Raw genomic sequence first — 13155 nt, 5'->3', positions numbered from 1 at the left:
TAAAGCGACCTTCAAAAAAGGGTCCAAGTGTAGGTGAAGTGGGTTGTAGGCCTGACTCTGCTGAGCAAGTCATTTAACCCCTGATATATTATGTAGAAGGTGGTGATAATATTTGTTTTGCTCACTCCTCTTTCCTGTTCTAAGAATGGTATATATAAATGTTTTAGAAAACACACAATATAGATAAGGCAATATAGAGAAAGAAGTATTATTATTATTATTATTATTATTGAAGTGATTTTTAAAAATTCCTCAGGAAATCAAATGCCTCATCTAGAAAGATATATAAAACTAGTCCAAATTTAAATTGATAGTGGACAAAGTGTATGATAACTGCTCGGGGACAATAGGGTTCAGTTGCTATTGCTTCCAGCACCAGATGCCAACCTCAAGAGAGTGACTGACATCAGGGTGACTCTGTGTCTATGAGAATTCACTTTTTCCTGAGGACAGATTTCATGTCAATTCTAGCACTTGCTATGTCCAAAACCAAACTTAAGACTTTAATCTGAAAATGGTTCTCTTTCCTGATTTCTTCCAGTTGTCATGGCTGAAAACCTCGGTCCTCTCTAATACGTTTCTTCTTATACCCTATACTCAGTCACTCAATTCAGATGATTCTTTCTCAGAAATGTATGTGTCTTTCTTTTCTCCTGTCTCTCACTTTATCCAAGTGTGCCCCATCTCACATGTGCAATAGTCTCTTATCTTGATTAATCCTGATTTCAACTGTTATGGTGAAAGGGAATAGAAATCAAGAGACTTAATTAAGGCCCACCACTTACTAAATACCATAACCCTGGACAAGTCACTTACTGTGTAAGATCCTCAATTTTCTCTTTGTTATAATGGGACTGACTACAAACAACAATGGCAGTATTTTGAGGATCAAATAAAATAATAGGTATGAAAGTGTTCTATGAACTTCACAATGCTACTCAAAGAAAGACTGTTTATTTCACCATCCTCTGTAATACTCTTAGTAGGAGAATTTCTAGCATCACTAACACTCTCGCCTCGCACAATCCATGCCTTGGCTGTCCACTCGAGTAAGCACTAGCCATATGTGACTACTAAATACTTGAAACATGGCTATTCTGAATCAAGATGCACTGGATTTCAAAACCTTAGTGTAAAAAAAAAAGTAAAATATCTTAATTTTTTAAAAATATGGATTACATGTTGAAATGGTAATATTTTGGAAAAATCAGATTAAGGAAAAGATAGTTTTAAAATTAATGGCACCCATTTCCTTTTAGTTTCTCATTGTGGTTGTTAGAAAAGTTTTTTTTTTTTTTGAAAAGTTTTAATTATATATGTGACTCACGTTATATTTCTATCAGGGAGAGCTGCTCCAGACCCCACCTACATTCCCATCCCTACCTTCTATTCCCTTCCATGTCTGTATGTCTAGCTGATGGTTCCCTTTTCCCTAAACAGACCCTATCATTTCACCGCTCACAGTCATTCCCCCATTTCTTACATTTACTCTTTAGCATCCAACCCAAACGTCACTCTTCCCAGGAAGCTGCTCCTAATTACTTCAGTAGGTATCAGATCCTGCTCAATTAATCACCAGAGCAACTGGTGCTTCTCTGTGGCACTTAATTTACTTTACCTTGCATTGCTGTCATTCCTACCATGATGCAAAATCCTTGAGGTCAGGGGATGATGAGTTTTTGCGTGTACGGAATGATTAAGAGAATATCGCACGTTCAGTATGTATTCAGTTAACATCTAGTGAAGTTAACACAATCATTGTTTGAAATCCTCCAGGGATTTCCAATCACCTATCACTTAAGGCTCTCTAGAATCTGGTCTCAATTATTCAACTACTTTTATCTCTTATCACTGGCACTTGAAAAATTAATGCAATGGATGCCTGAAATAAATTCTTAGCTCCAAGACTCCTTCCCTTCTCTGAAATGTATCAGTTATTTGGGGGATCATGCTGAACCCCAACTCCACTTCTCAGTGTTTTATCCCAGACTCCATCCACATCATCATCCCTACCTTTCATGGTCTAGCTCAAATTCCACTACCTCCATGGGTCTAATTGCTTGTAGTATATATATGTATATAAGCTTATAGCTTATATATATACATGTAGCTTCCTTTTTAAAAGATTTTATCTTTTTATTTGAGAGAGAGAGAGAGAGAAGCAGAGAGAATGAGCAGGGGAGGGGAGAAGAGGGAGAGAGAGAAGCAGACTCCCTGCTCAGCAGGGAGCCTGACTTGGGTCTTGATTCCAGGACTCTAAGATCATGACCTGAGCTGAAGGCAGATGCTTAAACCAACTGAGCTACCCAGGTACCCCACCTTTTTAAAATTACTTTTTCCATACCCAGCTTGGAGCCTAATGTGGGGCTTGAACTCACAACCATGAGATCAAGACCTGATCCAAGATCAAGAATTGGATGCTTAACTGACTGAGCCAGTAGACACCCACCCACTTAGATTTCTTACAACATAGGGCCCATACTACTTACTAACACTATACAATATTAGTTAACTGACTAGAAAATTATTTTAAATTTATTCCCAAAACGGTATTATAAAATTTTAAGATGGAATCAGTTCTTTAGTCTTCATACTCCCTAAATTTTCAGCACAGCTATAAATGCAATAAAGAAAAACTGACTCATTCAATTTTCTAGAAAGCCTTTGTTCTCTGAACTCTTTCTCTGTGCTAAGCATAACCAAATAATTGGGCAGCCCCGGTGGCGCAGCGGTTTAGCGCCGCCTGCAGCCCAGGGTGTGATCCTGGGGACCCAGGATCAAGTCCCACATTGGGCTCCTTGCATGGCTCCTTGCATGGAGCCTGCTTCTCCCTCTGCCTGTGTCTCTGCCTCTCTCTCTGTGTCTCTCATGAATAAATAAATAAATAAAATAATAAAAAAAAAGAAAGTTTAAAAAAACACAAATAATTATAATATGTGGTGAAAATGAATGAACTTTAGCTACAAACAACATGTTAGGATCCTGAAATATAATACTGAGGGGGGAATAGGCTTCACTATACACATATAATATTTCTATCATACTCAAAAAGCAAAAATAAACACTTTAATATATGTATCATATATTTGATCATACTGTTTAAAAAGTAAGGAATGATAAACCAAATTCTGGATAGAGGTGAGCTCTGTGGGGAAGGTGGAAGCAAGGAAATGGGACCAGGGGCACTTACACATGACATGATTTTAACCACGTATGAGTAGGACACGAGTTCATGCATGTTCATTTTACCATTATGCTTCATATCTTGCATGGTTGTCATATACGTTATTGTAATGAATATACCATTAAAAATAATAATCAAGGGGGAAGATGGCCCTGGTGGTCAGGATTCATAACCACTAATCCTTTTTTGTTTTTTTTTTTTTAAGATTTTATTCATTTATTCATGAGAGACACAGAGAGAGGCAGAGACACAGGCAGAGGGAGAAGCAGGCTCCACGCAGGGAGCCCAACATGGGACTCGATCCCAGGACTCCAGGATCACACTCTGGCAGAAGGGAGGCGCTCAACCACCGGGCCACCCAGGTGTCCCCATAACCACTAATCCTAAGAATGAATTCTCTATCTTCTTTTATTATACCAGCTGGGATTGGCAGTTCCTGGATAGATAGATAGATTAGATAGATAGATCAATCAAAACCATAAAGACATCAGATACCTAGAAATGAATCTTGCCCTTTATATGTCTTTTGATAAACAAAAGGCCTTAATATGAATATAGATGAATTTACCAACTTCTTTCATGGTTAGTATTCTGAGAAATTATTTTCTATTCCAAAATCCTAAAGAAATTCCTGGGGCACCTGGGTGGCTCAGTCGGTTAAGATCCTGCCTTCAGCTCAGGTCATAATCCCAGGGTCTTGGGATGGAGCCCCAGGTCGGGCTCCCTGCTCAGCAGGGAGTCTGCTTCTCCCTCTCCCTGTTCCTGGCCCCACCCCCACTCCTGCTTTCTCTCCCTCAAGTAAATAAATAAAATCTTAAAAAAAAAAAAAAAGACATTCCCTACATTTTCTTCTAAAGTTTTAAAGTTTTGTCTTCATGTTTAATCCATCTAGTGGTGTTTTCTGTATGTAGTATGAAGCAGAGAGCCAGTATGTTTTGTCTGTATGCATAACCAATTGATGCTGCACACTTATGAAACTGTCCCTCTTTCTTCAGTGATAATGGAAGCTGCTTTTGAGATTAAATACTTCCTGATTTCTTAAGTGTTAGACCTCCTTGGATCTGGTTAAAATCTGCTTCTTGCTGCCTACATGACACCCCCTGACTCAGCCCTTTGCCTACTAAATCTATGATATTTTTCAGACACCTCCAGCTTAATTAAGGACTTTCAGCAATCCCACTTCCAGTAACAGTTAAGACAGGAGTATAATCATTTTTGCTTTGCTAGATACAAAATAGTTACTTGTGCCAGAGCTGGGGTGGGGAAAGGGAATAGTTGTATCTTATGCTGAGAGTTTAGAGTTACACTGGGCTTGAGTCAGCAGCAAATGCTCTCCCAGACTTTCTATTGCAGCACCAACCTGCTAACATCCCAGGCATGCAACAGAGGACTGCATAGCAACCAAATCCTCAATCCCAATTAAATATAGAAACTAAAACAAATATTCTGAAGAATGAAGAATATAGAAACTAAAACGAATTTTCTGAAGAATTTTCTCTGTACCTCTAATGATTTTCATCTGCACAGCTTAAATTCTTTATGACTTATTGATGATATAAATCTAGACAGAAAGATAGTTATAAAAAAACAATAATCTCTATTCTTCAGGAAAAGAAATCATGGTTGGGAAGCTAAATGACCTAAGCCAAAGGAAGAATTAAAAAAGGATATTCAGCTACGCAGAATCCCAGATGAGAGTACATTAAAAATCAAGTGTGGCATGTCAAATGTTACAACCTACCCAGAAAAACCCACTCTCTGGACATTTAGAGGTCTATGAAAATCAAGTCACTAACTTAGTGTCCAAAATGTCTTCTTCACTTACCAAAGAGTACACACACATCTTTCTAAGACTGATAGGAAATAAGACCCTAATAGCTTTGATCCAATTACTTTCATGTTATGCTCTTCTGAAGATTTCTCCATTCCCTCCAAAATAGCACCTGAGTGGGAGCTGAAGCTGCTCTCTACACCCTTATTCAGATCCCATGCCCTTTAGTCTCCCAGCCCTGAGACAGTTTATATTTATGTTGAAGTGGGAAGGTTCCATGACCATGGTGCAAGGGATTCCCACTTGGTTTTGTGTCTGAGGATATGCACAGGTAGCAAGCTCTCCTTCAACAGAGTCCTGCTCTAAGAGGCGCCAGGAGAACATACTACTAGGACAGAAGAGCATTATTCCTGCCAAGAGTCTTTAAAGTTAGGCTAATGAACAAAATAGGAAAATTGATTGTAGAACAGTGGTTTTCTTATAGCAATCACAAAAGTATACACGCTGCTCTGTTGTCGTGGAACTGGAGACTGGTGTTGACCTGGTTCTGGAATGATGGCTAAAGTTCTCAGGGTCATTAATAACAGAATCTGAACACCTGAAGTGGTAACAGAATGAGTGGAATGCATTTGTTCTAACACAACTAGTTATAGTGATGAACAGCTTCTATCCCACTAGTTTGGTTTCCTGACACATAAATTCCTACCATAGCAGATTACCATTTGTGGCCAGTGGTGCAGTATCCCTACTTACCTCAGCAGCCGCAGCTCTGCCAACAACGTGGGGTTCTGTTGTGCCTTCTCGGGGGTGGGCTGGGAAGCCTGCTCATGCTCCAGGCGAAGACGCTGAATCTCTTGCAGGATCTCCCTAGAGAGGACAGATGAAAGAGAGATGGCTGCACAGCTCACCCTTTCCTGTCAGGACTTCTAACTCTAGTACAGTGGCCTCTACCAATCTTGTTCTGACTGCTTCCAAACGACCCAGATGTGAAAGAGCCACCTTCTTAACACTGTTCCCCTTCATATTTCCTCAATGAAACAATCCTTTGTGGTAGAACAAGCCATATAAATATTCTTCTCAAGAACTTGAAAAATCTCCACAAAAGGAAACCCACCACCAGAATGCTCTGATCCTTTCTAGGGAAAGGAAAAAATAACTCCCTGCAACCTCCTAATGTGGGTCCTATATGCTAACGTGCCCAGAATCTTTGTCTTCCTTCTTTCTCTTGAGCTCCTGAGTGATGACAGCTGCCATTTCCTCTTCCTGTGCCTGTTACGTTACATCCAATCTCCTTGTCCTGGTTTCTGCCTTTCAGGGCATACTGGTGGGCTGTCTGGTCTCTGTGCCTTTAGATGGCTTTATTGTGAGAGACCAGACAGTCACACACAGCACAATGGGCTGGGAAAAGATGACCAGATAGAACAAAAGGGGGTTGGAGTGGAAAAGGGAATCATGAGAGGGGAACTGGTAGGTGGGAGAAGGCACTGGGGGAAAGAATCCACCTGAGGGCACAGGAGCAGGGCTGTGGGCCCCAGAATGGTCAGCGTGCAGAGATATACAAATTAGAGTAGGGGCATTCCCACGGGTTGGTCTGGCCTATATTAACTCAGGTGGGGTCTACCTTTATGGTCAAAAGCCAGCTAATCTGCAAGGAAAATGAGAATCAGATACTCACATGATGATCTTGGACTTCAGAAGCTGTCTTGACCTCTGCATTCTTACCTGTTTTTGTTTTCCAGTTCTGCAATAAGCTGTCTTTGTTGTTTGTTGGCATCAAAGTTAAAACTCAAATCAGCAGGAGGACGGGTCTACAGTGAGGAGAAAGAAAGTTTTTAAATTTCTTTTTGTTTTATGTGTATGTGATTAAACGATATCCTGAGTCCTAGACTGAGTTTTTTAAAATGCATTTTTGAGGTATAATTTACATACCATAAAATTCACCCATTTTTTAAATTAATTAATTTATTTTTAAAGATTTTATTTATTCATAAGAGACAGAGAGGGGGGGGGGGTAGAGACACAGGCAGAGGGAGAAGCAGGCTCCATGCAGGGAGCCTGACGTGGGACTTGATACTGGGTCTCAGGATCAGGCCCTGGGCTGAAGGCGGTGCTAAACTGCTGAGCCCCCAGACTGCCCTAAATTCAACCTTTTTAAATATACCATTCATGGAGTCTTAGAAGATTTAAACAGTTGTGCAACCAATCACCACAGTCCAGTTTTAGAACATTTTCCATCACCACAAAACAATTCCCTCCTGCTGGTTTGTCGTCAATTGCTACTCTCATCCTCAACCACAGGCAACCACTGATCTGCTTTCTATCTATAGTTTTGCTTTCTCTAGAAGCTTCAGATATACGGACTCATACAATATGTAGTCTTTGGTTTCTGGCTTCCACTAAGCATGTTTCTGAGGTTTGTCACTATTGCTCCATGAATCAGGTGTTCCTTCCTTTTATTGTTGAATAGTATTCCACTGTTTCTAGTTTTTGACTGTTACAAATGAAGTTGCTGCAAATTTTCATTTACAAGTCTTTGTGTTAATATATTTTTATTTCTCTTGGGTAATTACCTAGGAGTGGAATTCCTGAGTTATATGGTAACCCTGTATTTACTATTTTGAGGAACTGTCCAACTGTTTTCCAAAGTAGCTGTACCATTTTAGAATACCTCCTATGAGTGTCAGTGTAATTTTTCCACATTGTCACACTTGTCATTGTCTTTTATTTTAACCAGATTCTAGTGTGTGTGAGATAATAATTGTGGGTTTTTAAAAAAATATTTTTTATTATTTATTGAGAAAGAGAGAGAGAGAGCACACACATACGAGTGGGGGGAGGAGCAGAGGGACAGAAAGAATCCCAAGCAGACTCTGTGCTGAGTGCAGAGCCTAACGTGGGGCTCAATCCCAGGACCTTTAGATCATGATCTAAGCCGAAATCAAAAGCTGGACACCTAGACAACTGTACCACCCATGCACCTAACTGTTGGTTTTTTTTTAAACAAATTGAGATATAATATGCATACTACAAAATCCATTAGTGTCCAATTCAGTGGTTTTTAGTATATTTACAAGATTGTGAGATTATCATGGCTATCTAATTCCAGAACATTTTCATTATCCCCAAAAGAAACCCCATACCCAATAGCAGTCATTCCCCATTCCCCCTACACCCATACCCTGAAGACTGCTAACCTATTTTTTACGTGTATGGATTTGCCTATTCTGGATAAATCATATAAATAGAATCTTATAATATGTGATCTTTTACATCTGGCTTCTTTCACTTAGCAAAATGTTTTCAGGGTTCATCTGTGTTGCAGCCATGTATCAACACTTCATTCTTTTTTGTGGCTGAATAATATTCGGTTACATGGATATACCACATTTTGTTTATGCATTCAACAGTTGATGGGCATTTGAGTTCCTACCAGTTTTGGCTATTCTGAATAATATTGTTATCAACATCTGTGGACACATTTTTGTGCACAGATAGGTTTTCATTTCTTTTGAGTATATATCTAGGAATGGAATTACCTGTCCTAGCAACTGCCTTTTGAGGAACTGCTAAATTATTTTCCTAAGTGGCTGCACCATTTTACGTGCTCACTAGCAATGTATAAAAGTTCCATTTTTTTTTTCCGTATCTTTGCCAACACTTGTTATGGTACATCTTTTTGATCATAGTTATCCTAGTGGGTGTGAAGTGATATTTCATTATGAATTCAACTTGCATTTTCCCTATGACTAATATATGGAGCACACTTTCATGTGCTTATTGCCATTTGCATATCTTCTCTGTCAAAATAATTTGTGGTTTTGATTTGCATATCCACTGACATTTTTGATCCTTGTCACCTCCTTTAAGAACATGGAAGCCAAAAAAAAAAAAAATTAAAAAAAAAGTTAAAAAAAAAAAAGAGAACATGGAAGCCAATCACCACAAACTAGGAAAAAAGATTCATAGGCGATGTTTCTCTTTTTTTCATTAACCAGAATAGAAGCTCAAAATGAAGGCTCTGCAATAGCTACACTTCACTCTGCATACACTTGGTTCAACCTAAAACATGACCAATCATGAAGCAGAAACCTTGTTTCCTGTCTACAGCTAAAGATGCAATAAGTAATTATTTTCATGTGGCATTACCTAAATAAAAAGGGGCACAAAAGCATAGCAAATGTGGGTGGGAGGTGTTTTTACCAAATATTTTTTCTTAAAAGAAAAAAAAAAGGTGATGTTTCTTTCTCTAGAGTGGACCAACAACCAATTGAGCAAATTTTCTATATTCCACAGTCTTGTGAGAATCAGAGCTGAACCTCAGAAAAATGGCCTGCCTGAGACTGAATCTGCTGTAAATAACAGATTTTCAATTCCTGAAAACTGGAGTTAAAACAAATGGCTCCTTACTAGTGTGGGATCAGGGAAAATTATGGATGGGGAAATGTGCTCTAAAAGGAATTGGCTTCATGATGGCAAACAAAAACCTCACAGTATTTCACTGGAAATTTATTTTTTGTTTTTAAAATATTTTATTTATTTATTTGAGAGTGAGTGAGACAGCACAAGCAGGGGGAGCAGCAGAGGGAGAAGCAGACTCCCCATCGAGCAGGGAGCCCCATGTAGGACTCAGTCCCAGGACTCTGGAATCCTGAGCCAAGGGCAGATATGCAATGGATAGAGCCACCCAGGTGTTCCTTGACTGGAAATTTCTAAAGAATCTTTTCAGTTTTGAGTACTGCAGGGTTGAGGCTTCTTTCAAAGAGGAGAGGAATATAGGAATCAAGACTTATTATCAGCAGCAATTCTTAACCAGGTGAGATTCTTGCATCAAGAAGTATTGTTACTTGAGTACAAAGCAGTGTGGGAGGAAGATTTATACCCTGAGGCAGCAGTTCACCTGGACCACAGGGAGAGCACCCAGTGGTAAATGCTGAGGATGGCTTATTTCATCCAATCAAATTTTAAACACAGTCAAGTGTACATTAAATAACAGAGAAACTTGGGATTTTGTTTATTTACTATTTTAAACTCCATAGTGCTTCTTAAAAAAAAAAAAAAAGCCAGGTCTCTCTTCCTAAAATGCCTCTAGGATACTGAAGAGAAAAAAGACAGAAAGGTAATTATTAGTTCAGAAAGAATTATTAATTCAGAATACTTCAACCACAAGAGACCTAAGGATGATTTCTTAAAAAAATTAACTAGTTCATTTGTTTACCTGACAAATATTTTGTACGCACCTACTATGTGCTAGATACTATTCAAGGAAGTAGGATGCATGAGTGAGTAAGATACAGTCCCACCCTCATGAAGTTTACATTATGCTGGCAGAGAAAGATAAGAAATCAAAGATAGAAGTACAGACCATCAGTAGTGATAAATCTAATGACAAAATATAGGGTAATGAAATGGAATAAACTGAGACAGAAGACTTTCTGAATGATGTGATTATGAAAAGGCTCTCAGAGAGTCAAGTGGGGAAGCAAACCAAGTGCTATCTGAGAGAGGGGCATGCTAGGCCAAAGCCAGGGCCTGCAGCTGCTCCATCTGGGTGTGTTCGGGTCAGTATTGATGGAATAGAGTGGACTCTGCTGAAATGGTAGCTGACTCTAGGAGATGACCCTGGGGTCCCGATCACCAAGGGCCTTTTAGCGTTGGAGAGGAGTTTCCATTTCATTCTGAATGTAGTATGAAGCCACTGTAGGATTCTAAATTAGGAAATATGGAATCAATTCCAAATAATGTAGGTATATATTCTGCCTTCAAGGAGGTGAAGCTAAACTCTAAATCCTTTAGTATAGGCTGTCTGTAGTGACTTTTTTTCCAAAGAAGACAGTGTGGAAAGAGAGAGAAGAGTAACTTTATGTTGGAGAAACCTGACAAACACTACCTTAGCCAAGTGATTAAGGTTAACATCAACAGTGATAAATGATGTTGGTACCATGTACCCTTGATACAATGGAAGAAAAATGGTGCTTACTTCCTCCTCCTCAAAAGTCGTAACTTGAGTCTGTGAGAAAAACATCAGACTAATATCAATTAAGAAACATTCTACAATGTATTTGACTAGTACTCCTGAAAACTGTCAAGGTCATAAAAAAAGGAGAGTTAGAAAAACTAATAGCCTAGAGGAGCCTAAGAGACATGACAACTAAATGTAATGTGCCATCCTGGTTGGAATTCTGGAACAGAAAAGGGACATTAGATAAAAACTAACAAAGTCTGAATAAAGTATAGACTTTAGTTAATAATAATGCATCAATATTGGCTCATTAATCGCAATAAGCATGCCATGCTAACATAAGATGTTAATAATAGGAGAAATGGAGCATGAGTTGTATGGAAACTCTGTAGTAGCTTTGCAATTTTTCTGTAAATCTAAAACCATTCTATAATAAAAAATTTATAAAAAAAGAACAAACTCTGTTTAGACTCCTACATGGAGAATTTACTGTAGTGGGACAGAATGGAAGTAGATAGGCTAGTGAGGAATCCTAGGTTTTGCTATCTACTCACCATGCAAACACTGAGTTATATTTTCTTGGCTGTAAAATGGGAATATTTACCGCAAGAGATGTGAAGAGGATCATCTCCTCTGTTACATGAGCATTCTCTTAGGTTTAGGTAATCTCACAGAGCTCCATCATCTTTAATGAGATGGAGATACATCTGAAAAATATAGCATAAGAAACAAGACTCCTTCGGATAAAACTGGGCAAATGATACAAAACCAAGGAAAGCCAATGCAGTAAGCACACTGTAACCTCGTAGTACACATTTCTAAAACCTCCTAAAAAAAAGACGAGAGGCTTCCCATTTGTATGAACTTGACAGGATGAGTTCCAAAGAGATGTACCTGATACCAGCTAGGCTTTCTTTGTATCTCACTTAGACTAACTGGAGGGCTATGGATTATTAATCACTCTCAAAAACCCAATGATCTTTAGGGTAGTGGGTCCCTATCTAGATGTAAATCAGAATACTCAAAGTTTTGTTTTTCCTTTTTTCTTTTTTTTAAAGATTTTATTTATTTATTCATGAGAGACACACAGAGAGAAAGAGAGGCAGAGACACAGGCAGAGGGAGAAGCAGGCTCCATGCAGGGAGCCCGATGTGGGACTTGATCTCAGATCCCAAGATTACGACCTGAGCCGAAGACAGGCGCCCAATCGCTGAGCCACCCAGGCATCCCTGTTTTTCCTTTTTAAATAAAAATAATGGACTCTAAGCCACAGAGATTCTTTCTGATTTAGTAGGTTGGAAGCAAAGCCAAGGAGCTCTTTCTTTTTTAAATGCTTCACACATGATTATAACATGTATCCACATTTGACAATTACTATTTTACAGGAGCTTTGAGTCATTAAATGTGTGCAAAACACCACATGGATACTGCTGATCTTTACTTGTAAGAAGCCATAAGGACATTTCTAGAATGGTGCATGCTTGGAGCAGGAGAAGTGATAAGGCTGCAAAGGCTGGGCTGAGCTATCTGTAAAAAAACTTCTCGGAAATATGTTAGGTTCCCCTTCCCTTCACATTTCTTCCAAGTTTTCCATAATGAATTTCAACATTTTTCATAAAGAAAAAAAACTGAAAAAATAAACAAAAAACCCTCCTTGGATTACATCTAATGTTGCTGATGTTGGTGATGAAATTTTAAAACTTTGCTGTTATTACTATGATTTACCACATGCTGTAATTTTGTTTTGTTTTTTTTAATTTTTATTTATTTATGATAGTCACACAGAGAGAGAGAGAGAGAGGCAGAGACATAGGCAGAGGGAGAAGCAGGCTCCATGCACCAGGAGCCCGATGTGGGATTCGATCCCAGGTCTCCAGGATCGCGCCCTGGGCCAAAGGCAGGCACCAAACCGCTGCGCCACCCAGGGATCCCTGTTTTGTTTTGTTTTTAAAGGCATTTAGGCACTCCAGGAAAACAAATTAGCTCTCCTGGCTCATCTAAGCAAACTTGAATTTCTTTGTTCAAGGGTCAGTCTGAAGAGGTTTCAGTGGCCATGTTGTCACCTAAAGAGATGGTATAGCTCTGCTACTGAGGCACACCACAGGGTGCAAGGCTGGCTGCTAAAGTAATTTAATGGTCTTTTTTTTGTGAAAGAAGGTTTTTGGGAAAAAAAAATCAATACAAAGCCTATCTGGCAGGCTATAAATAAATTCTTTTGAGCACTACACCCACTTTATGCAA

At 39.0% G+C, this 13155-nt stretch overlaps 1 protein-coding gene across 18 annotated transcripts in view; it reads right to left on the bottom strand.

Moving 5' to 3' along the window:
• The window catches only part of DTNB (dystrobrevin beta), a 251457-nt gene that overhangs the window by 38253 nt on the left and 200049 nt on the right, over window positions 1-13155 (bottom strand). For all 18 annotated transcript variants that reach the window (XM_077843868.1, XM_077843882.1, XM_077843874.1 and 15 more), the window contains 2 exons: window positions 6678-6763; window positions 5709-5822 (listed from right to left, as the gene is read on the bottom strand). In XM_077843868.1, coding sequence (XP_077699994.1) covers window positions 5709-5822; window positions 6678-6763 — 200 coding nt within the window. The remainder of the gene's footprint in view (window positions 1-5708; window positions 5823-6677; window positions 6764-13155) is intronic.

The sequence above is a fragment of the Canis aureus genome, chromosome 12 (genome assembly GCF_053574225.1).
Source record: "Canis aureus isolate CA01 chromosome 12, VMU_Caureus_v.1.0, whole genome shotgun sequence".
Lineage (NCBI taxonomy): Eukaryota > Metazoa > Chordata > Mammalia > Carnivora > Canidae > Canis > Canis aureus.
Note: the sequence above shows the minus strand (reverse complement) of the source record. Positions and strands in the feature narration are given on the sequence as shown.